Source organism: Vulpes lagopus, chromosome 2 (assembly GCF_018345385.1).
Source record: "Vulpes lagopus strain Blue_001 chromosome 2, ASM1834538v1, whole genome shotgun sequence".
NCBI classification, from domain to species: Eukaryota; Metazoa; Chordata; class Mammalia; order Carnivora; family Canidae; genus Vulpes; species Vulpes lagopus.
The window spans coordinates 40,816,736-40,840,131 of record NC_054825.1 but is presented as its reverse complement, the minus strand read 5'-3'; the positions used below and the strand labels follow the sequence as shown (position 1 = coordinate 40,840,131).

The 23,396-nt window shown below is 47.1% G+C and overlaps 1 protein-coding gene across 5 annotated transcripts in view; it reads right to left on the bottom strand.

The window, feature by feature from the left end:
- ARHGAP22 (Rho GTPase activating protein 22) overlaps positions 1-23,396 on the bottom strand; it is a 136,257-nt gene that overhangs the window by 72,821 nt on the left and 40,040 nt on the right. For all 5 annotated transcript variants that reach the window (XM_041745054.1, XM_041745056.1, XM_041745058.1 and 2 more), the window contains one exon: positions 16,952-17,039. In XM_041745054.1, coding sequence (XP_041600988.1) covers positions 16,952-17,039 — 88 coding nt within the window. The remainder of the gene's footprint in view (positions 1-16,951; positions 17,040-23,396) is intronic.

The following is a 23,396-nucleotide window of genomic DNA, read 5'->3' as shown; positions in this document are numbered from 1 at the left end:
GGCTTAAGGTCCTAGAGGGCTGTGAGGATTAACTGGGGTGCCAGGAAAAGAACTTGACACATATTCAGTGCCCAACAGCCTTCCCTTTCTTAGTGGTTGGTTGCCCAGCTGGTGGAAGGGCTGGACTAGGGGAATTCTACCCCCAGGGAGGAGAGGGGATGCGGAGTCCTTTGGTAGGGGATGGAGTACCTGTGCTTGCTGCTGCCACCTAGTTGTGGGGGGAGGAAACGCAGGACAACTTTGCCTCCCATTTCTCCTGGTGCATGTGTCCAGGCTGCTTCTGTCCTACCCTGATGCTCATCAGGCTGCTGCGTAGAAGCTGGCATTGGCCAGGCATCTAAAGGATAAATGCTGGGGTGGGTGGAGTCCCTATTCCCCAGGGTTTTGCATATCCAAGAGGGCCACTGAAGGGCCACTTTCAGCAAGTCCTCCACAGTGTTCCATCCAGGCCTCAGCAACTGGCTCATTTTAGAGGGCCCCCTGCCAGATAACGCAGGACCGCTGGGGTACAACTGTGGATATGTTCATCTGGTCACTCCCACGGGGTGCTGGGCTACCGTGGCATGGTCGATGTGGGGCAGTCCCCTCCTGAGCTGGCTGTGGTGGTAGCCACAAGATTGCATCTGTGTGGGCTGCTGGGCACCATGGAAATGCCCCCCCCCCCAACCGTGGAGAGGGAGAGAGCTGCCAAGTCTCTCCAGAGACACACAGGACCTCTGTCACATGCCCTTCTGCTTGGGGAGACTGTCCACCAGTTTCTACATACAGACCTTCTCTCTCTGATCACACACATGCACATGCACACACACACACAGACACAATTTCTAGGGGACAAGTAGGCCTCAGATGGCTGAGTCAGAGGCAGTTCTAGTATCTGCTAACCCCCCAGGACCACTGTTGGTCACCTCCCTAGCTCAGTCCTGGGTGGGGCTCACTACCCTCAAGTCCTCTCCTTCCATGGCCTCAGAGCCCTTCTTGCAGCTAGGTCTTGGTCCAGCCACCCAACAGATTTCCTGAACTCCAAGACCAAGAAGCAGTTTTCAGACTATGGACTCAACCTATTAGGGGGTCATGGTCTCGATCAGTATTTTTTATTTTATAATAAATTTATTTTTTATTGGTGTTCAATTTACCAACATACAGAATAACACCCAGTGCTCATCCCGTCAAGTGCCCCCCTCAGTGCCCGTCACCCATTCACCCCCACCCCCCGCCCTCCTCCCCTTCCACCACCCCCAGTTCGTTTCCCAGAGTTAGGAGTCTTTATGTTCTGTCTCCCTTTCTGATATTTCCTACCCATTTCTTCTCCCTTCCCTTCTATTCCCTTTCACTATGATTTATATTCCCCAAATGAATGAGAACATACAATGTTTGTCCTTCTCCGATCGACTTATTTCACTCAGCATAATACCCTCCAGTTCCATCCACGTTGAAGCAAATGGAGGGTATTTGTCGTTTCTAACGGCTGAGGAATATTCCATTGTATACATAGACCACATCTTCTTTATCCATTCATCTTTCGATGGACACCGAGGCTCCTTCCACAGTTTGGCTATTGTGGACATTGCTGCTAGAAACATTGGGGTGCAGGTGTCCCGGCATTTCATTGCATTCGATCAGTACTTTTTAAAGTAAGATAGAATCACATAGAACTAAAAATGTCAGTGGACTCTGCATGCAGGGAAAATACTGTTCTGTGAGATCTTTCCTTCCATGTGTGCCTAGGCCCTGGAGAGTGGGATGTAATATTCATTTCTTGTTATCAAAAAAGTGTGAAAACACTTTATTGGTGTAACCATCTCATTCCTTCCAGAAAACGTGGGCTCTTTGTGCACATCAGTGCACAAATTTCTCCTCCCCCAACTCTCTCGACAAAATCCCCCATGTCTGCTGCATGCCAGAGAAGGGCCCGATCTTTGCCAGACCACTCAAAAAATAAAAAATGGAAGCCACCAGCAGCAGCCACAAAAGTTCCTGTTACAAACCTATCCCAGGATGCTGGCTGCTTAACTTGTCAGGTATTTGCATATCCAAGAGGGCCACTTGGGTGACCCTTCACAGAGCAAAGATCAGCTTCTCTCAATTTAAAACAAAGAAAAGAAATCTCTGCTCTGCACATTCCTTTTGTGCAGGCTCTTGTGTGGTGGGCTGGCCTGAGGGCACTCAGACACGTCTGCTGGATTGTTCTTTCCTTCCCCAGCATTAGTCCTCTGACACATATTTGTGCGGTACCACTCTGTGCCAGACACAGGCAATCAGACCAGAGCCTCCCGCTCTGCGTGCCCTTTCTCAGCCTGTGTATTCGAGGTGAGGACGGGTGTCTCCCGTCTCCCTTGTCAGGCCTCTTCCTCCCAGAGGAAGGAGCTGCCCACCTTCAGCAGGAGGCTATGTGCTGGCCAGTCTCCACCTGCTCCAGGTCTGCCTGTGCACCCCCCCCCCCCCCCCCCCCCCCCCCCCCCCCGCCAGAAGCCTGGCTCTCCAGGATACTGGGATTCTCAACTATTCTTACACTGGGAGGGATGGAGGTTCTCACACATATTGAGAACCTGCTTTGTACCAGGCACTGCTGCATCCCACCATGGCTGTCAAGGCCCATCCAGGCCATTATTATCACTATCCAAGGAGGCTCAGGCAGACATGATGACTTTCTAAGGCAGTGCTCACAGCTAGGCCAAGCTGGTTCTTTCCTAGGTCTCTCAGATTTCTATAGCTCTCTGTTCTTTCCACTTGATCACAGACATCATGTGGCAGTCCCTGGGTGGGGCTGTGGGTCTGGGGGCTGATGTGCTGTAGTGGGAGTCGCATGCTGCCTGTGCGCAAGAGCAGGGCGGAGAGGGGTGCAGGAAGATGGGCCACCCACCGGAGCAGGAAGGGAGGATGATGAGCCAGATCTTCTGAGTTTTGGCTCCTAAGAGTGTGGCTTGAATTCCCAAGGTCAACGAAAGCAGGTCCTGCTGAGAAGGGCCTGATTCTCTGGCAGCTTCCCTTCCAACTCCACGACATTGGTTTCCTAGGGCTGCTGTAACAAACTGCCGCAGACTGGGTGGCTTAAAACAGAAATGTCCTTGGCATTCCTTGTCCTATGGCTGCATCAACTCAGTCTCTGCCTTCATCCCCAAGGACCTGCTGCCTCATGTCTATGAGGGTCCAGGTCTCCCTCTTCATTTAAGGGTACCAGTCACTGTACTTACACCTCCACTACTCAGGATCTCATCTTAACTAATTGCACAGGCAAAGACCCTACTTCCAAATTAAGTCATATTCTGAGATCTCTGATGGACGTGAAAGAGCTTGGGGACAACAGTGACCTCCCCCCTCTTTTCTGAGCCTTGGCTTCTCCAGCTTTGTTTCCTCACACTCAGTAAGTGTCAGGGCAAGCTGCGCCCTGACGACCCAGAAAAGTGTCACTGACCTTCAGAAGAACTTCCAAATCTGCAGTCTTTTAACTGATTGCAACCCCAGCTTTTAACATTCTGGTATTCCAGAATGGTGTGCTTGTCTGCCTGCCTTCCTGCCTTCCTTCCTTCCTTCCCTTCTTTTTGAGAGAGGGAGAGAGAGACAGAGCACACACATGGCGGAGCAGGGGAGGGCCAGACAGAAAGGGAGAGAGAGAATCTCAAGCAGGCTCTACACTGAGCACAGAACCCCATGTGGGGCTTGGTCTCACTACCCTGAGATCATGACCTGAGCTGAAATCAAGAGTCAGACGCTTAACTGACTGAGCCACCCAGGCGCCCCCAGAATTATATGCTCTTAAAAAGTGCTGAACTATGGGCATTTTTGTGATATATATATATATATATATATATATATATATATATATATATAAATCATTTACACTCAGGATATACTACAGTAGAGGTTTGGATCCAGTAAAGGTAAACTTTTTTTTTTTTATAAAGATATTATTTATTTATTCATGAGAAACACAGAATGAGAGAGAGGCAGAGGGAGAAGCAGGCTCCATGCAGGGAGCCCAACGTGGGACTTGATCCCAGGTCTCCAGGATCATACCCTGGGCTTAAAGTGGCACTAAACCACTGAGCCATCGGGGCTGCTGAGGTAAACTTGTTTAGAAAGTAGTTTTCTCTTTATCCATCATCCATAGAGGAGGAAGAAAACCAAGGTGACTCTATCCTAACATAAATCCTTGTTCTGGTCCGAAGACCTTCCAACCAGTGGCATTCAAACACATCATCCCGGAAACTGCTCCAGGCGCTCCATTGACCTGACCCACTGGGATCTCCACCTTCCTAGAACACTGGAGAAGATGAAGGCAATTCTTCGAAATAAAACCAGAGCTACTAATCAATTAAAAGATGTAGTTGCTGCTAAGAACAACAAAAAAGGGGATGAAAATAAAAATTTCTAAAGTATTGAATGAGAAATGAATTATTTGAAGATGAAGAACTCAAAGGACAATATTTGGAGTTAGCTTGAAATTTCACTTAGAGCCCTCTCCTCACCAGTGCAGAGAGAAAAATTTTATGACAGTTAGAAAAAAAAATGTGCACGAAAATAGGCTCACAAGTCAAGAGTAACATCAAATAGTATTTAATTTCAAGTGTTTGTTATTATTGAAATTTTCTTTATTTTATGGGGTTTGATTTGCTACTTCTGACTATTTTATTAGTTTAATCTGCTAATAATTTTTATTAGAAGGATAATATCTTTAATGCTTCTGTTTCATAGGTTTATGTTTTTATTTTATTCTTTTGGTATGTACACATTTTCCAGTGTATAAAATATTTAGCCTGACCGAATTTTAAACATTTATGGATTATGCACACCTTTTATGGAAAACATTGATCATTAACATAAGCACTAATCAATCAACATAATTCATGTTGAAATGCCAGAAATGCAGGGAATAAATGCCTGTATACCTGTGTGCCATTTTGCTCTGGCAGTGGCAATGACTCTTAGGAATTAGCTATGGCTGACTATGTGCCAGGTGTGGGGTTTCATGCTCTGCATGGAACCGCTTCTATTGAAGCCATTCCACGGAGGAAGAGCCAGAAGTGTGAGGGGTTATGTGACTCACTCAGGACCCCAGACTTGGGAAGAGGCTGAGACAGAACTGAATCTCAGACTGTGTGACTGAGCACCTCACCCTTAACCACAAGCCCACGTGACGAATGCCTGGATGCGTTAAACAATTCAACCCACCCCCAACTATCATTTTCTAGCCGTCTTTTTTTTTTTTTTTTCTAGCCGTCTTTGATTTGAGCTTATGATTAGTGATACCAGGGTTCACAGACTCAAACCTTTATAAAGAGATGGGGCATGTTTGATGAATGGAGGAGGCAGGTGGGGATTCTAGCCCAACGGAGAGCCATCAAGCTGTGTCTCAGAGGGACCTGTTATTGAGTCTCTGTCATTGTTTATATGGAAGAAGCAGACTCATGTTTACTCTATAGAAATCTAAATTTTCCAGGGACGCCTCGGTGGCTCAGTGGTTGAGCATCTGCCTTTGGCTCAGGTCATGATCCCGGGGTCCTGGGATCCAGTCCGCATCAGGCTCCCCATAGGGAGCCTGCTTCTCCCTCTACCTGTGTCTCTGCTTCTCTCTCTCTGTGTCTCTCATGAATAAATAAAATCTTAAAAAAAAAGTAAATCTATATTTTCCATAAGTAAACTTTTTGCATTAAAAAATATTTTGCGAGCCAAACAAAATGTGGGCCAGAATCTGCTCATGGTTAATTAGCCCTGGTTTGCCCCTCCGTTTGCACCCCGTGAGCTAGACTCAATTTCTTGTCATTATTTCCCTCTCTCTACCACCACTCTCAGCTCTCTTCTTGATTTTGAATTAGTGCTCCTTCACTGATTGACTTTATCAAGCACCGTCAAGAGCCAGGCACCAGGCTCTGAGTGCACCAGCGCAATCCTTGCCTGCAGGAGCTCGCAGTCCGTGCTTGGGTAGCACAGACATTGGTCCACTGGAGAGCAGTGCCTCCCACGTTTGAATATGCTCACAAGTCACCCAGAACACGTTGCCGCCACACAGATTCTGTTTCAGTAGTTCCAGGTGGGGCCCAAGAATCTGCATTCTCAACAAGCTCCCAGGTGATGCTGATGCAAAAAGTGCACAGACCATACCTTGTGTAGGAATGACCTAGACTAAAGATGGGCCTTTTGTCTAAGAAAGTTCCTAAGCTGAAGGCTCCCCATGGGAGGAAACTGTACCTGGGCTTGGTTTTTCAAATCCAACACCTTAACCACTCAATCATCACTTCCACTGGGCGTGGCTTTTCAGAGGTGACCTGGACCCTCCAACTGCTCCACCCACTAATCCCCTGCCACATTCCTCCCCTCATCTTCATTTATCTTGAGTTTAGTCTAGCTGAGATCACTTGTAAAGAATTTTATCTACATCTTTGTTCTGAGCTGGCACTGAGCATGCCTCCTTCTGCAGGTTGCCCTTTTCCTATCGGGTACAGGTATTTCTATTTGAGGAATTTCTGCTGTGCCCCTCTGTGTCTCAGAGCCTTGGTACCCAGCACCTGCCTGGGCTCCTGTTGGCAGCCTGCTTAAGGGTAAGACCCTGGACCCCACTTTGTCCTAGTTGTGTGACTTTGGACAAGCTGTCCCTCTGTGCCAGTTTCCACATCTAGAAAACAGAGGCATAATGTCCACTCACTGCATTGCAGGATACCTTTCTCACTTCCCTTTCTAAATAGAAACTCAACAAATCACCTTAGCACTCTCATGTTGCAGGGCACCCCGGGTGGCTCAATAGGTTAAGCATCTGACTCTTTTTTTTTTTTTTAAATTTTTTATTTATTTATGATAGTCACAGAGAGAGAGAGAGAGAGAGGGGCAGAGACACAGGCAGAGGGAGTAGCAGGCTCCATGCACCGGGAGCCTGATGTGGGATTCGATCCCGGGTCTCCAGGATCGCGCCCTGGGCCAAAGGCAGGCGCCAAACCGCTGCGCCACCCAGGGATCCCGGCATCTGACTCTTGATTTTAGCTCAGGTCATGATCTCGGAGTCCTGGGATGGAGCCCCACTTAGGGCTCTGTGCTGAGTGTGGAATCTACTTCTTCCTCTCCCTCTGCTCCTTGCCCCCCACTCCACTTGCATGCTTGTGTGCTCTCTCTCTCTCTTAAATAAATATATAAAATCTTAAAAAAGACAAAAGAAGAAGAAGAATCTCATGTTGCTTGTGTCCTGCAGAAGAATATTAACACAAGGAACTCATTTCTATTGCTACCCCAGGAACATGATCAATTACACTCGGAGGAATTAGCAAGTTGTCCCTGGTGAGGGGCCTTCCGTTTGGTCAGTGGGCAAACATGTAGCCAATTCCTAGTCTGGGGCCAGATGTGCGAGGTGGCAAACCATACAGAAGGTAGGCAGACTTGTGAAGTAAGGGAGTGTCACAGGCAGGTGTCTACAAAGTCAGGAAACGTGAAAATAAACTGTTGAAAAGCATGTTTGGCAGATTTTCAAATAATAATCTTAATGTACTGTTAGGTGAAACATTTTTAAAGAAACATTTTTAAGAAACAATGTCAATCAACAAACATACTATGTCTAAAAAGTTACAAAATCCAGAGAAAGTACTGTATTTTATCTGAAAAGGTGTCTGGTGGTTGAAGAAAAGCACACAGGAACATACAATTTGGAAAGTTTACCCACCTACTTTTTAAAAAATAAGTTTATTGGGATGCCTGGGTGGCTCAGTGGTTGAGCATCTGCCTTTAGCTCAGGTAGTGGTCCCGGGGTCCTGGGATCGAGTCCCGTATCAGGTTCCTGGCAGGGAGACTGCTTCTCCCTCTGCCTGTGTCTCTGCCTCTCTCTCTGTGTCTCTCATGAATAAATAAATAAAATCCTTAAAAATAATAAAAATAAAAATAAGTTTATCTTCTGTTTCTTGATTTTGCAGATGATCTGTTATACTACTTGTAGAACTTCACAGAATACTTAACACAGATATTAACCTAAGTTATAGGTGCACAAAGTTACAAGAGCACCTTGGGGCAGGTATTTTTAAAACCCTTTTTATTTTGAAATAATTCACTGGAAGTTGCAAAGAAATGTACAGCGAGGTCCTGTGCACCCTCACGCAGCCTCCTCCATGGAGACATCCTACATAACTACAGCACAATATTGAAACGGAAGCTGACTTTGGTACAATCCACACAGCTGGTTTAGATTCCATCAGTTACACCTGGGCTTGTGTGCGCGCTGTGCATGTGCATGTGCATGCGTGTTGAGGGGGGCAGTATGCAATTTTATTTCATGAAACCATCACCACAGTCAAGATACATGGATGCACCATCATCATAGGGCTCCCTCTGCTACCCCTTCACAGACTCACCCAATTTCTTTACCCCCGTTCCTAAACCAAGCTGTAGAAACTTTAATATCTGAGTTTTGTACATGAAGAAACGGAGCCACAGAGAAGCCACCAGCTTGCCCAAGGTCATGTAGCTAGTAAGCACTGGGTCTGGCTTTTGAACTCTATCCTTAAAGAAGCTTATTGTGGAGAGGGGGTGAAGGGGGAGCTCAGAGCTACAGGTAAGTGTGGTGGCCTCCAGCCTCCTCCCGGTTGGAGATAGCCTTTTTGCATGCATCAGTCCTAGCACGGGGCCAGAATTGACCATGCCCCCCCCCCCCCATCCCCATGGCATCTTCTTCATTCTACTCATCGCTGTAAGCACAGCCTCTGGGCTCCTTACCCCTGCACTTGTTCTTCCACTGTCCTCCAGACTGGCTGCAGAATTAGTGCAGCCCAGTACAAAATAAAAATGCAGGGCTCCGTCTTCAAAAAGCAGGAAAACAGTGCCACTGAAGGTGTTCAATAGGACATTTCCTATCTTCTATGAGCTCTCTTTTGACCTGTCAGAGTGTGGTTCTGGGACCACCAGCACCAGCATTCCCCGGGGAGATGGTTGTAAATGCAGATTCTCAGTCCCCACCCCCAGAATTTTGGAATCAGTAAGTTTGAGGGTAAGCCCAGCAGTCTGGGTTTTAACAAGCTGCCCTCCAGGGGATTCTGGTACACAGGGAATCTGAGAATAACTGCTATAGAACTAGGATTCCTGTTTTCTAAACAACAGACTAAAGAAATATGAAATCTTATTTGAAGCTCACTTGTATATTGCAGATAAAAGAGGAGTTGAAAGAGAGAAGGAAAGAAAAAGCAAGAGAACAGGTGGTGGAGGGTGGGGGAAGTGTTCTCTGCACATCCATATATCTTGGTTCACTTGATGGTCACAGCTATCTTGCTAAGTTTATTTCTATTATCCAATAATGAAAAGGAGACTTAGAGAATTTAAATGGTTGGTCCAAGTTCTCCAAATTAGTGAGTGGCAGAGCTAAAATGTGAATCTGGGTCTGTCCGACTCCAAAGCCCAGTCTTTACCCCCTGTTGTTTTTCCTCCCTCTCCACTTCTCTTTCATTTTAAGGATGCTTGTTGAGCACCTGTTCTATGCCAGGCATTGCAATGAGTCACCTCCTCTTTGCAGCTCACTGGGCACCTTGGTTCACTAGACACGTATGGCTGCTGAACACTGGAAATATGGCTGGTATCACTGACAATGGGATGGTTCATTTCATTACAAATGCGGCTTGCATTAGGTTCCTACTGAATGGAACTGCTCTGGAGCATGCTTTTGGCCAAAAGAATGAACTGCTCTTTCCTCTTCAAGGGCATCTATTTCCAGGGACATCGGGGTGGTGGGCAGGGAGGGGGGGTGGCGTTTCCCACACCTGTTTTGGTGTTTAGTGGGGAAAAGTGAGGTTCAGACAGGAGGGCCAGACTGCAAAGCCAAGAGGTCCAAGTCACCTCACTCTGGGACTTGCTGATTCTCTCACTCCCAGGGATGAGGAGCGCTTGTGAACTTCTCATCTGATTTCATTTCTAGTCATTACCCATCATCTGGCGCTCTGCAGGCAAACCCAACGGGGCCGCATGAGGTCAGGCTGATACACAGGATGGCTGGTACCAGGTGCTGAGATAGGCCGAGATCGGCATCCTGCTCAGGAGGCAGCTCACAAGATGAGCAATGCTCTGTGGATGTCAGGAGCACGCACGCTATCAGGCTACTTCTATGGGGTAATCTGTGTGTGCTGGCTTCGTTTCAAGGTCAGGCCTCAGAGATAGCAGGTGGTAGTTCTCCTAACTGCTCCAAGCTGCAGGCTGGATAAGGACAGGCAGCTACAAGCTCAGTGCCCAGAGTGGCTTCAAAGACCCCATGCAGCCACCAGAAGCTGCTAGAACCCATTCTTTCTGGGTGGCACCTCTGAGGTCACCAAGGCCAGCCCTCTTATCATATAGATGGGGAAACTGAGACCCAGAGAAAGGAAGGAAGGGGCTGAGTGGGGTCTAAACCCACTGAAACAGGCCCCAGAGGCAGAGGAGTTGTGGGTTTTGGGGGCCCCTTAGTTTAAGAACTTGGCACATGAGCTTGTATCTGCACAGAAAGAATCACAGCTCGGCTTTGACTTGGCAGGCTACTGAGTCGCTAACCCCCGGGTCTCCATGACAGGGGAGGGTCTCTCTTCCTGCTCCTCCTATGCAGTGGTCTTCTCTGTGGACACGGGTAGGGTGAGGGTGGTAGGCATCGCATAGCTGGTGGCAAAATGAACAGTAGTTTACCCCTCATCTCCTGCCTGGTCCTGGCAATGCCCCCATCACGACCCCTAGTGCTCTCTCTAACACACAGTTGTGGTTTTCACCATCTCTCCTATAGCTGAAGACTTCCAGTGGCTGCCGCCCAAGCCTCCTTGTCCAGCACGCAATGCTCTGCACGGTGACCTGGCTCTTGCCCATCTTCCCCTTCAGTCCTCTACTCAGACTGTCCACACACCTTCTCCAGGCCTATGTGCCTTGGTGCTGCTCCATCCCCGCTTCTGGACCATTCTGGGGATGTTCTTCTGTTTGTCCATCTGGAAGAGTGAAACCTTCCCCAACCACCCAGGCAAGTCACACCCCACTCCTAGCTTTGGGCTCCCAGCCCTGGGGACACCTCTCACACTGTATTGGGATTGTTTACTTACAGGTAATAGCCAAGTGGTGACTGTGTTGCTATTATTAATAACAATAAAGAGAGAGATTGCAGGGAGGAGGGAAGGATATAAAAATAGTAGGCACCTACTATGAGCCCGGCACTGGGATCTCACTGCATCCTCAAGCCCAAGGCACTCGGCTCTCTTACTACCCCCAATTTACAAATGATGAAACACAGGCACAGGCATATTCAGTGACTTGTCCTGGCTGGCAGGGCTGGGCCTCTGTCCAGTTCTCCCCGACTCCTGGAGACATGGGCAGTCTGCAACCCGGGCTAGAGCCAGATGTTACAGGACATGCATGCCTTGTAGGGAGAGTGCAGGAAACAGGCTCGAAGGGAAGTCATGCCTGGGCTTGGCCTCCTGACTCTCCCCTGGACCCTCCTTTCTGCATGTAGACACCAGCCTCCCCCGGGGAGCACCTGCGGCACATTCAGGCCCAGTTGACCCTGATTTCCACGTGATGCCATGGCTCGCTTTGCATCAGCCACCAGCTCTGCTTACAACTGAGCACCGACCACGATGGAAGAGGCATCCCCATCCAGGCTGACTGCCGGGAGGGTATCTGGGGAGTCGGGAGGAGGCATCCGGGAGTCCCGGGGGAGAGCGGAGCGCCTGCCAGACCTCTGAACTGGGCGGCTGCAACCAGAGTCCCCAGCACTTTGTCTCAAGAAAGATCATCTGTGGGCCCGGAGCAGACAGGTGTTCCGCCATGGGAAATGGGCCCAGACTTCAGAGCAGCCATTATAGCCTCTGCGTCCTCCTGCTCAAGAAGACAGCACTTTCCTCCATCGTCTCCTCAGACTCAGGGCAGCTGCCATTTGTGTCCTTACAAGGGCTTGTTCTCAGCCCCACCAGCTGAGGTCCTCGCACTCCCAGGAGGAAATGTACCTGGGAAGGGCCCCCATCCTGGGGCCCTGGTGTGGTTCTGCAGAGAGGCCAATGCCAATGATGTGATACTTGGCCCTTGAAAAAACAGAATCAGAGATTGTGTCTGGTGCAGTGCACGTTTGTGGAGACCGTCATCTCCCCTTTCTTCCTGAAGTAACGAGGGTCCCTCTGGGGGCTCCTTGCTCCCATGGTGGGAAGCCTTGGTGGGAGAGTCTGTCCAGCTGCTGGAGTGGGCAGGCCTTTCCTTACCACCCCAGTGTCACCAGACACAGGCTTGTGGCCAAAACACAAATACCAGGACTCTGGACTTGAGCAAAGGACACCAGGACTGAAGAGTCTGCTGGTGTTCAACCTTCTAGCACCTAGTACTGACCTGCTCTCATTCTTGTCACTGAGCATCCCTGCTGCCTGCCCCTTCTATGGGCAGCTCCCCAGCTTCCTGATGATTCTGTGTGGTCTCACAACCTCTGGCCAATTCTCCCTTTGCCTGAATTAGCCTGAGCTGGCTTCACCTGCAATCAGGACTCTTGAAAGACATACCCAGTGATGGAGGAGACATGATAGTCTGGTGGTTGCTCACTGGAAAGACTTAGAGCTCCCATCTTGAATCCCTGTAGGCAGCCGACCTGCCTCCCTTTGGTAACACTGTGTTAACACCAGAAGAAGAATATTTGAGACAAGTTGCACTTGCTTTATTGATTACCTAATTTCTTCCATCAGACACAAGCATCTTGTGGATTTAGTGACTCTCTCTGTCCACAGTGTAAAAGAGGCTTCTCCCTTCTTTGCTCGCCCTGTGTACCTAGGGGCAGGCCTATGCATGACCTGGGAGTGGATGCCCGCTTTGCCAGGACTGATAGTCCGGTAGGATCAAGCCTGCAAGGGGCAAACAGTTTCCAAAGGGCTGGGAGGCAGTGAGATTTGCCAGGTAAACCAGTTATATATAGTATGTGTAGGTTTTTCCCCCACATCATCAAGCCATTCTCCGACACCAGCTGGGGTATCCTATAACTTAGTCTATTTTCACACTATCTACCTGGAGGAAATGTCAGATCCCACAGGTTAAGGGTTCAATCCTACAAGATTGCCTACTTCCCTTCAGACACCAATTGCAAGGCCATATTATCATCTGTGCTTCTGAGCAGTGGGCTGTAGATCTGAGATTCCAACAACCCCCTCCTTGGGCTGGATTAATTTTCAAGAGCAGCTTACAGAACTCAAGGAAATATTTTAGTTTCTAGATCACTGGTTGGTTATACAAATATATAACTCAGAAATAGCCAGATGGAAGAGCTGCATAGGGTAAGACATGTGAGAAGGGCTTCCTTCTCTGGGTGCTCTGTCCTCCCCAAATCTCCATGTGTTCACCAATTTGGAAGTTGGTGAACTTCCTTTTTCATTTTATTTTTTGGTGAACTTGGAAGTTGGTGAACTTCCTTTTTTATTTTATTTTTTATTTTTTATGGAGGCTTCATTACATAGGTATTAAATCATGGGCCATTGGGGGGCACCTGGGTGGCTCAGCGGTTGAGCATCTGCCTTTGGCTCAGGTCATAATCCTGGGGTTCCAGGATCGAGTCCCTCTACAGAAAGCCTGCCCCCTCCCTCTGCCTGTGTCTCTGCCTCTCTCTGTGTCTCTCATAAATAAATAAATAAAATCTTAAAAATAAAAAGTCACTGGCCATTGGTGATTGAACCCAATATTCAGCCCCTCGCCCCACCCAGAGGTGGACCTGAAAGCTCCAATCTTCTACACACCTGGTTTTTTCTCTGACAACCAGTCTCAATCCTTAGGTAACTTAGGGGCTTTCCTCAAGTCATTTCGTTAACAGAACAAAAGACATCTTTACCATTCTCTTCACTTAGGAAATACTGAGGGTTTTAGGAGCTCTGTGCCTAGAACCAGGGTGAACACCAAATATCGATCTCTAACTATCTATAGATATATCTTAATCCAAATCACCAGATCATACCCGGTAACTAATTGAGCAGAAGAGGCCAGGTGGGAAGGAGACCCAGGGTCCTTGAATCCCAGCCCCTTTCTGAGGCCTGGACCCAAGAGCCAAAAGCGCTAGTGGAGAGTGGGATTCTGGTTTAGAGGTGGCTCAAGCTTAGTGCCACTTAGTGGCTTTGGGAGCCCAGCAAGAGTCAGTAGTAGGCCTGATTGAAATGGTTGAATGCAGCCGGGCGCGGAGGAGCCCGTCATGCAGTTGGCAGATCCATCCACTAGAGGGCGCGCACAGTAGAATTTTTTCCTCTTGTATTTCCTTTATTTATTTACTCATGAAAGACACACAGAGAGAAGCAGAGGCATAGGCAGAGGGAGAAGCAGGCTCCCTGCAGGGAGCCTGACGCGGGACTCGATCCCAGACCTCCAGGGTCACGCCCTGGGCTGAAGGCGGTGCTAAACCGCTGAGCCACCGGGGCTGCTCTGTATTTCCTCTTTTAATTCTACCCTGATCAAACTTGTGATTTTTTTATACCGTTGAAGAACAAAAATAGAACTAGAACTTAAAATTCATGTAGTTGATCTTACATATTACCACACTTGGAATCTGCTACATTTCCAAGAGTTATCAAGCATTCCCCTCTGGGGTGTGGGGTAGGGCACACACGCCACCCATCTGGCCTTTTGCAGCCACAATGATTTGCTCAGAGAGACGACTGAGCCTTTCCTGCTCAGTGCTCCACAAAGTCTGACTGATCCTCTCTCTGCCCACCACCGACTTGCTTTCTCTGAGCCGCCTCAGGGCTGCCCTCATTCCCGGCCCCCACCTAACACACCCCACCCCAGGCCTTCAGGAGGGCTGCATGTGCAAAGGCAGGCGGGTGTCTCTGGGGGTGGGCATGAATCCGGTGCTTAGAGCCCTGCTGGCCCAGGATAGAGGCTGTGGGGAGCTTTCCAGCCCATGACTGCATTCTGAGCCATCCTGTGCCCAGGTGGGACAGCTGCTAGGTCCTGCAGAGCAGCTCTTTGCCCAGATGCTTCTCTACGACCCTCTCGCTGTGTGTCCCTGGGTGAGCTGCTTATCCTTTTTAACCCCCAGGGACTTTTAAATAGAAGAGTCATAAAAGTACTCCTTAGAGGGATGTTTCACACATTGTGGTAGGCAGAATAACGGCCCCACAGAGACCTCCACATCTTAATCCCCAGGACCTGTGAATGTTGCCTTACATGGCAAATGGGTCTTCTTCCCCTCCCCCACCAGTCAAATAAATCCTTGTAAATAGTTCTGACCCAGATCCAGAGCATGCACACTGGTGATTTTTCCCATCTGGTCCTTGGGGCACTCACTTGGCGCCTTGCGGGATTCATGGCTACAGTGTGCTGACCTCTTCCGTTCATTTCCAGCCTGGCCTTACTCCTCCCTGATTCCCAAAAGCTCAGGGCGCCTGGCCCCACCCCCAGCCTCCCTTTCCCAGCTGCTCCCCCTCCTGCTGATGGCCGGGCCCTGGCCACCTCACTGCCTTCTTCATTTCTGCCTTATCTTCAGTGCAGAAGCCTTTGTCCTGTTGCATAGTCAACCCAGCCTCTCTTTACCACTCCACACCCCAGGACCCCTCTGTTGTCCCCTTCCACCATCCAGTTTTAGTATCAAGGCTCTTGCAGTAGATTAAATAAATAAATACCCACGTAGGAAAACCCAAATGAAACCAGGGTATTTGCATTTTGCATACAGGACATGAAATTGCAGGGAGGGGGTAGTTTCCTGCCTGTCACCCTCTGCCTGTGTCTTCTGGAACTCCCAGTATGGACAAAGCAAAGGTGAACAAGACCCTGCCCCAGGCTTGGCTGCACTCACTGCTGCTCCCAATGGGCCACTGCTGGCTGGCCTGAGCTGGGGCTGATTCATCTCTTGGTGTGCAGCTGATAGTCAGGTCACCTCATCAGACTGGTTGGGGTGGCTGTGCTGCTCGGAGACTGTAAACCAATTGGCTCACAGAGCTGAGTGAGATGCTGGCACACTCTGTTCACAGCCACCGCTTCCCAGAAGGAAATCTAAATTTGGATGGCACATTGGTGGCACGTGATGACTAGTTGCCCATGGGCCCTGCTCTGTCCAGAGCCTCAGCACTGGCTGTTCCCATCCATGTCATCCTGACTGAAGCCTGCTGTGTCTGTAGGGAGGTTGCCCATGCCATGGGCAGGCCAGAGATGCCAGAGTTAGCTCCCCAGGAAGCAGCTGGTAGAATTAGTAGTGGGTAGGTGGAAGCAGGTGGGTGATCCCCAGCCTCCTTGCTCCATGGGCCACACACTTCTGCAGCCTGCTCCCCAAAGTCTTGACAGGCCCAGCTGGAATTGAACCCCTGGCTCACCCTGCAGGAGTTCTTTCACTAGCCTTGCATGGCTTTCCTCCCTCCCTGTTCCCTTCCCCCTACTTTTTGGGAATCACCTCTGAATAAACTGCTCAAAGCCTTGTCTCAGGCTCTGCTTTTGGGGAAGGCCAAGGTACAAAAACATCACCTGATGGAGGAACCCTCCCTTCTATAAGCACACTGGCTTATCTGCAAGACACATCTATTTAGTCCCGTAACAACCACATTTTAAAACTGGGAATTTTAAAAGATGGTTTTGTAACTGCTAACACGACAGCAGTTCGTTGGGTTAAAATATTTCCCTTCCTCCTGCTACATCACAATTCTCTGTTTTGAGATTCACCGTAAAGGTTACTTTAATGCTCTGTATCTGCACTAGTGGACTTATTGCATATGATCCAGATGCTGTGTTTGGACCTTTGCCCTAAGATGTCCCCATTGGCTAGTTTCCCTGGTGTTTATCATGAATTTTAAAATCTACATTTTCCTCTCACCCAAAAGCTAATTACTCAGACAGCTGATTGGATTTTCTAATACTCCCTCAAATTTGTAAAATTCTCTAGACTTGGCCCAAATTTCTGAGCAATACTTGGAGACACACTGGTGTTCCTGTAGGGAGGAGCATCCAACAGGAGGTCTGCCCTTCCGGGTCAGAGGTGTGTGACACCCCCATTGGCACCACCAGGGCCAGTGCCAGCATAGAACCAAAAGATGCTCAGGCCTACCTGGGCTGATCTCAAAGAGGTGCTTCCCTGCATCCTCGGGGCCAGGAAGAAGTTCAGTCACTCGGGTCCCTTGTAGAGAAATAAATCCCTAGAACAAAGAGACAGGCACAAACACAGGAGGAATGAGATGACTGGGAACAGCTCCTGGAAAGAGAGAGTGGGGCCGTGGGTCAGGGGTGCAGCCCTCCAGGCCCTGCCTATGCAGGTTGGGTACTGGGAGGGGCCCGCGTGGGATCCCCAGTGGAGTGGAGTGGAGTGGGCCCTGTGGTTTACAGCCACAGTTGCGGGAGCCCAGCCCAAGGCAGGACCCGGACTGCCTGGATGTGTTACTCCCTGGTTAAGGCAGGGAAATGCAAATCTGGAGCAGGGAGGGAGGCCCTGTCATCAACACCCCCTCACTCCCCTTGCAAGCGCACCTATCTGCAGCCTGATGGGGGCTGTAGAGGGTCAGGGAGAAGAGAGTTGGCACCTGAGGCTGGCTTCTGGTATGCGACTGTCCCAGAAGTGGAGTGGGAGAAAGGATCAACAGATGCTTGAGTCCAGTTCTGCCCCCTGGAGGGGGGGGGCGTTCATTCCGTAAGCCAGAGTCAACCACCACACAGGAGGTACCAGCACAGACCATGCCTCGTGCCTGGGGCACCTTCGTGTGCACATTCCACTACCCTCCAGTGCTGGAATCTGGTAGTCAGGCTAAATGATGCAGGGGTGTAAGTAAGAACAGGGATGCCCGGCTTGAGTCTCAGTCCTACACGTCTGGGCTGTGTGACCTCAGGCAGACCACTCAACTTCTCTGAACTCTTCTTCTTTGATCCTACACTGTGCTCAGCTTCCACATCTGGACGGTAACTCTCACTTCTCAGGGGCCCTGAGACACCAGATTCCTGTGCAGGAGGTCCTGCTCTAGATGGGATGCTGTCACCATGACCTTGACCCCAGTCCTTTTCCCATCCACAGGGCTAGGCAGGGCCTCCCTTTCTCTGTTAGGGACTAATCTCTACTGTGGCTTTTCTTCATTTTGTTCATATTCAGATTTGCTCATTTAAGACCGCGTGTGGCTCTGACTATGCATTTTTTGGCTCTCTCCCCGAGAAACCTATTTTAGACTCCATTCCTACAGCCTAACTGTCAGAGTTCAAATCCTGGCTCACTTACTGTGTGACCTCAGACAAATTGCTTAACCTCTCTGTGCAACCTCACAATTATGCTTTTTCAGGAAATAGGAATAATAATACTACCTATTATTAGGGTATTATTATGGGGCTGTTGTGAGCATTGAATGAGTGTCTGGGAAGTCCTTACAGCAGTTCCTGGCTTATAGTGAAGGCATCCTGGTATCTGCATTTGCCCAGGTGAGGGGCATGATCATGTCACTTCCAGCTCCCAGCTCCTGTGTGTGCTCACCGAGCCCTCATCTTCCCATGCTACCTTTTCCAGGCAATTCCTGCGTTTAACAGGGTGAGTAGAGCCTTTACGAGGCCACTGGGGTCTTGTGCTGCAGGGACACATGGACAGACCTTTTCTCACATAAGCAATGTAAAGACAGGACAACTTCTTTGCCCACACAGACTTGCTTTAGAGCAATTACAGCAATAAACCAGAGAACCAGCTAGTAATTGTTGTAACTGATAACTCAGTTACTTGCTAGGGAATCTGGAGCTACTGGGGATAAATTAATTAGGAGTGCAGCTCCAGAATGGGGAAATGTGCTCATTAGAGAGGCTGTGGACACAATCCATCACTGGCTAATGGGATGGTCTCTGGGGTTTGCTGTCTCAGTAACTGTGTCATTCTGGGCACTTTGATCTATTCCTCTGTGCCTCAAAATGTGTCATTCATAAAATGGGAGTAACATTGTTGACAGGGACGTTACTTTTTACTGTAGCTACATAGAAGAGCAGTGATAGGTGCTGTTTATGGAGCTTGTTCTGTCTTCCTGTCTTCCTCTTTGTTTAACTTATTGGATTTAACCTTTCCGGAGGCCCCATGCAGTAGGTACCACTATTCTCATCTTCCTGGACGAGCAGATGGAGGTTGGAGAGTAGAGCAGGCAGCATCTTGTCCCACTGCGGCAAGGGCAAGCCAGGGAGGGGCACAGGGCCATGTCTGATACCAGAGCACTTTGCCTGTCATTTGTGATGGCAGCTGCTGGCGGAAACCAAGAAGCTGTCGTGGAGAGCCAGCCTGTGACTTAGCGACCCACTGCTCTCCTCTCCCTCGGTGAATCCCCGTGTGACTCCCACCACAGCAAGGGGATTTCAGAACTGACTTTGGGTCAGTTCTGAAATCCTGCCTCCACACAGCAAGAGCACAGCTTTGATCCTACACTGTGCTCAGGCACTGGATAGGAGTGGGAGCGGGGAGAGGGTAGGGTGCTTTCCTCTTCCTCTTGTGGCAGTAGTAAGATGCCTAAGGAGTCCATAGGAAGCACCCAGCGGGGGACGTTTAGGGCAGGTCTCAACTTTAAGCACATCAGAATCACTTCAGAGCTTGTCAAAACACAGAGTACCGGGTTTGGTGGTGTGCTGGCAAATGTTTAGCCACAGGCTGAGAAAAATAAGGCTATCAAATTTGTAGTGTTTGCCAACCTCTGTGGTAGAAATACCTGCCCACCATGACTGATTTTATACTTTGATAGAACATGAAGAGAAGAAATCCATAAGGGTATAGAAGGCCCAAAAGAACACCATCAACTCATTTGACCAAATTGCTATCCCCTCAAAATCAGAATATACCTTCTTTTCAAATGCACAGGAAACCATAAACAGGTCTCAATAAAGGGAAAAGAATTTAAATACAACACATGTTCTCTGACTACAATGGAATGAAGTTAGAAATCAGTAACAGAAAGATTTCTGGAAAATCCCCCAAATATTTGGAAATCCCATTAACATACTTCTAAATAATCCACAGGTCAAAAAAGAAATAAAAGAAGTAAAGAGTACTTTGTACTAGATAAAAATGAAAACATGACATACAAAAATCTGTGAAGTGCCTTTAAAGAAGTACTTCAAGGGAGTGCCTGGGTGGCTCAGTTGGTTGAACCTCTGACTCTTCATCTCAGGGTCTTGATCTCAAGGTCATGAGTTCAAGCCCCGGGTTGGGCGCCACACTGGGCATGGAGCAAAAGAAGTATATAAGGGATAAATTGTAGCACTCAATACTGATATTCAAAAAGAAGACCTCTTAGGCCTCCACCTTAAGAAAGTACATAAAGAAAAGCAAGTTAAACCCAAAGTAAAAGAAAAAAACCTTAAAAGATCAGAGTGGCTCTAAATAAAATGGAAAATAAAAAAACAATAGAGAACATCAATGAAACCAAAAGCTGTTTTTTTTTTTTTTTTTTTTTTTTTAGGAGATCAATACAATTGATAAGCCTTTAGACTTATCAGGGAAAAAAAAGAGATTACCAATATCAGGAATGAGAGAGGTGATATCACTAGAGTCTACAGATATTGAAAGGATAAGGTAATGTTAGAACGACATTATGCTAGTAATTTGACAGCTTAGGTGAAATGGATCAAAAAGAAAGTACTGAAGCTCATGCAGGAAGAAATAGCTCAATAGCCCCTAGCTTGTACAGAAATGGAATCTGTAGCTAAAAATCTTCCAACAGAGACAACTCCAGGCTCAGATGGTTTCATTAGTGAATTTTATCAAATATTTAAAGAAGTAATAATACCAATACTCCTCAAACTTTCCTTGAAAATTGAGAAAGAGGGCCTACTTTCCAATGCATTTTATGAGGCCAGCTTTATCTTCATATACAACCAGCCAAGGGCATCACAAGGAAAAGACACTACAAATTAATATCCCTTGGGAACACAGATGTAAAAATTCTCAGCAAGATTTGTCAAATCACATTTAACAACACTTAAAAATATATAATGAGCAGCTGGGGTTTGTCTCAAGTATGCAAGTATGCAAGGTTGGTTTAACATTCCAAAACCCATCAGTGCAATTCACCATATTAATAAAGATAGGATCATCTCAATAGATACAGAAAAAGCATTTGAAAAAACTCGTTATCCATTCCTGCTTAAAAATCTCAACAAATCAGGGATAAAAACCAACCTCCACAACCTGATAAAAGGTATCTATGAAAAACTAAAAGCTAATGCCATACAAAAAGTTCTTCCCCTAAGACCAGGATCAAGACAATGATGAAATTCTTACCACTTCTATGAAATACTGTACTGGAATCCTTGCTGCTATAATAATGAAAGAAAAAGAAAAGTTGTCCAAATTGGAAAGGAAGAAGTAAAAGTGCTTTTACAGAAAACAAAATTGTCTACGTAGAAAATCTGGTGGAAACCTACAGAAAAAGCTACTAGAAGTGATAAATGAGTTTGGCAAGGTTTCAGGGTATACTGCACAAAACTGAATCATATCTCTAGATACTAGCAATGAACAACTGGAAACTGAAACTCAAAACTATTTTTAATTGCATCAGAAATAGGAAATACTTAGGGATAAATACAGCAAAAGATGTTCAAGATCTGTGCACTGAAATCTGTAAATCATTGCTGGGAGAAATGAAAGAGGGTATAGATAAACGGAGAGCTACACTGTGTTCCTGGGTCATTGCTCAGATGTCAATCCTCCCCAGACTGGCCTCTAAATCCAATGCAATCCCAGTCAAAACCCCAGTGGGTATACGGTGGAAAGTAACCAGCTGATTCTAAAATTCATGTGGAAATACAAAGGACTTACCATAGCCAGATAATTTTGAAACAACAACGTTGGAGATCTAACACTTTCAGATTTCAAGACTTATTATAAAGTCACAGCAACCAAAACATTTTGATATTGGCATCAAGACAGACATGTAGATTAATGAAACAATAAATTTATACATATAGGTACATACATATATATGTATAAAAGTTATATATGTGTATATATAACTGATTTTTGACAAAGGCACAAATGCAATCCAGTGGAGAAAGGATAGTATCTCCAGGAAATGATATGGAACAAGTCCATATTCATGTGCAAAAATAATGAACTTTATTCATTCATTCAGCATGGCTCACCTGTCACACAGCTTCAAATGAATCATAGATCTGAACGTAAAATCTAAGACTGAAACTTCTGGTAGAAGACCTTCATGACTTTGGATTAAGTAAAGATTTCTTAGATACAACATCGGAAGCACACTTCATAAACCAACTAATTGATAATGTGACTTATTTAAATAAAAACCCTGTTCCTTAGAAGTTACTAAGATAATGAAAATATGAATTATGAAATAAAAGAAATGAAAATAAGAGAAACCATGAGAATAAGTTTTTGAAAATCATGCATCTAATAAAGGGCTTGTACTCAAAATATATAAAGTACTCTCAAAATTTAATAATGAGAAAACAACCCAATTTAAAAATAGGCAAAAGATTTGAACAGATACTTTACTGTAGAAGATATAAGGGTGAGTGGAAAATAAGTTCACAAAAAGATAACCCCATCACTGGGCATTCTCATACACCTTTTATGGGATGATGACTTGATAAAGCCTTTTTGAAAGCAATTTTGCATTTTCTAAAATAATGTTGGAATAAAAATGTCCGTTTAACCTAGTGTTGAATTTTGAGAATTTGTTCCAAGCAAAGACGACAAACACACCAGGACCCAGGTATGATGACCATTGTAGCATTATTTTCCTAACAGAAAAAGCAGAAAACAACTTGCCCATCAATGAGGGAATGGTAAAAGGTAAGCAGCAATTATATTTTAAGTCTGGGGTGGGTGGGACAGTCATGGAAACTGCACAGGTGTGTGCTTTCAGGCAGATCCGGTTTCAACCCTGATATCTCTGCGAATCAACAGGAAGGAAGCATGTGAACAAGTTTGCCTCACCCAGCCTCAGTTTCCCTCTCTGTTCAATGGGGTTCTCTGGGAACCAAATGGGACAGAGTGAGCAGAGGGCCTGGAGTGGGGCCAGGCTGTGGCAGGCACCCAGGATGGCAGCCTGGTGTAGCATCTTAGTGAGCACGGAACAATAGATGGGCCTCAGTGTCCCCCCTCTGTCATGGGCTATGTTGTGAAGATTTCATGAGCTAACATTTAGACAGCACTGAGTCCAGTGCCTGTCCAGAGTAAGTTCTGTTGTGATTTGTGAATTATTTCATAGCCAAGAAGTAGAGCCCCACTTATGACCATTTTGCAGGAGTTAGGATATATATAAACATTAAAAAATAATTTTATGGGTTTGTATTATTGTGACATTGACGCTTAGGTGGGACTCAAGCAGCTCCTGGGTTAAGCCCTGGGTTTCTTACCTGGAAAAATGAGGATATTAACCTCTGGCCTTTGCTCCCTGAGCTAGTGCTTTGTAAGCAATAAAGGCTGAATGAATAGGAGTAATTGTTAGAGTTATTATTGTAAAGCCTATTTTGGCCACTATACCTGTTTGTTCTGGGAACAATCTTTCCCGCAATAATACCATTGC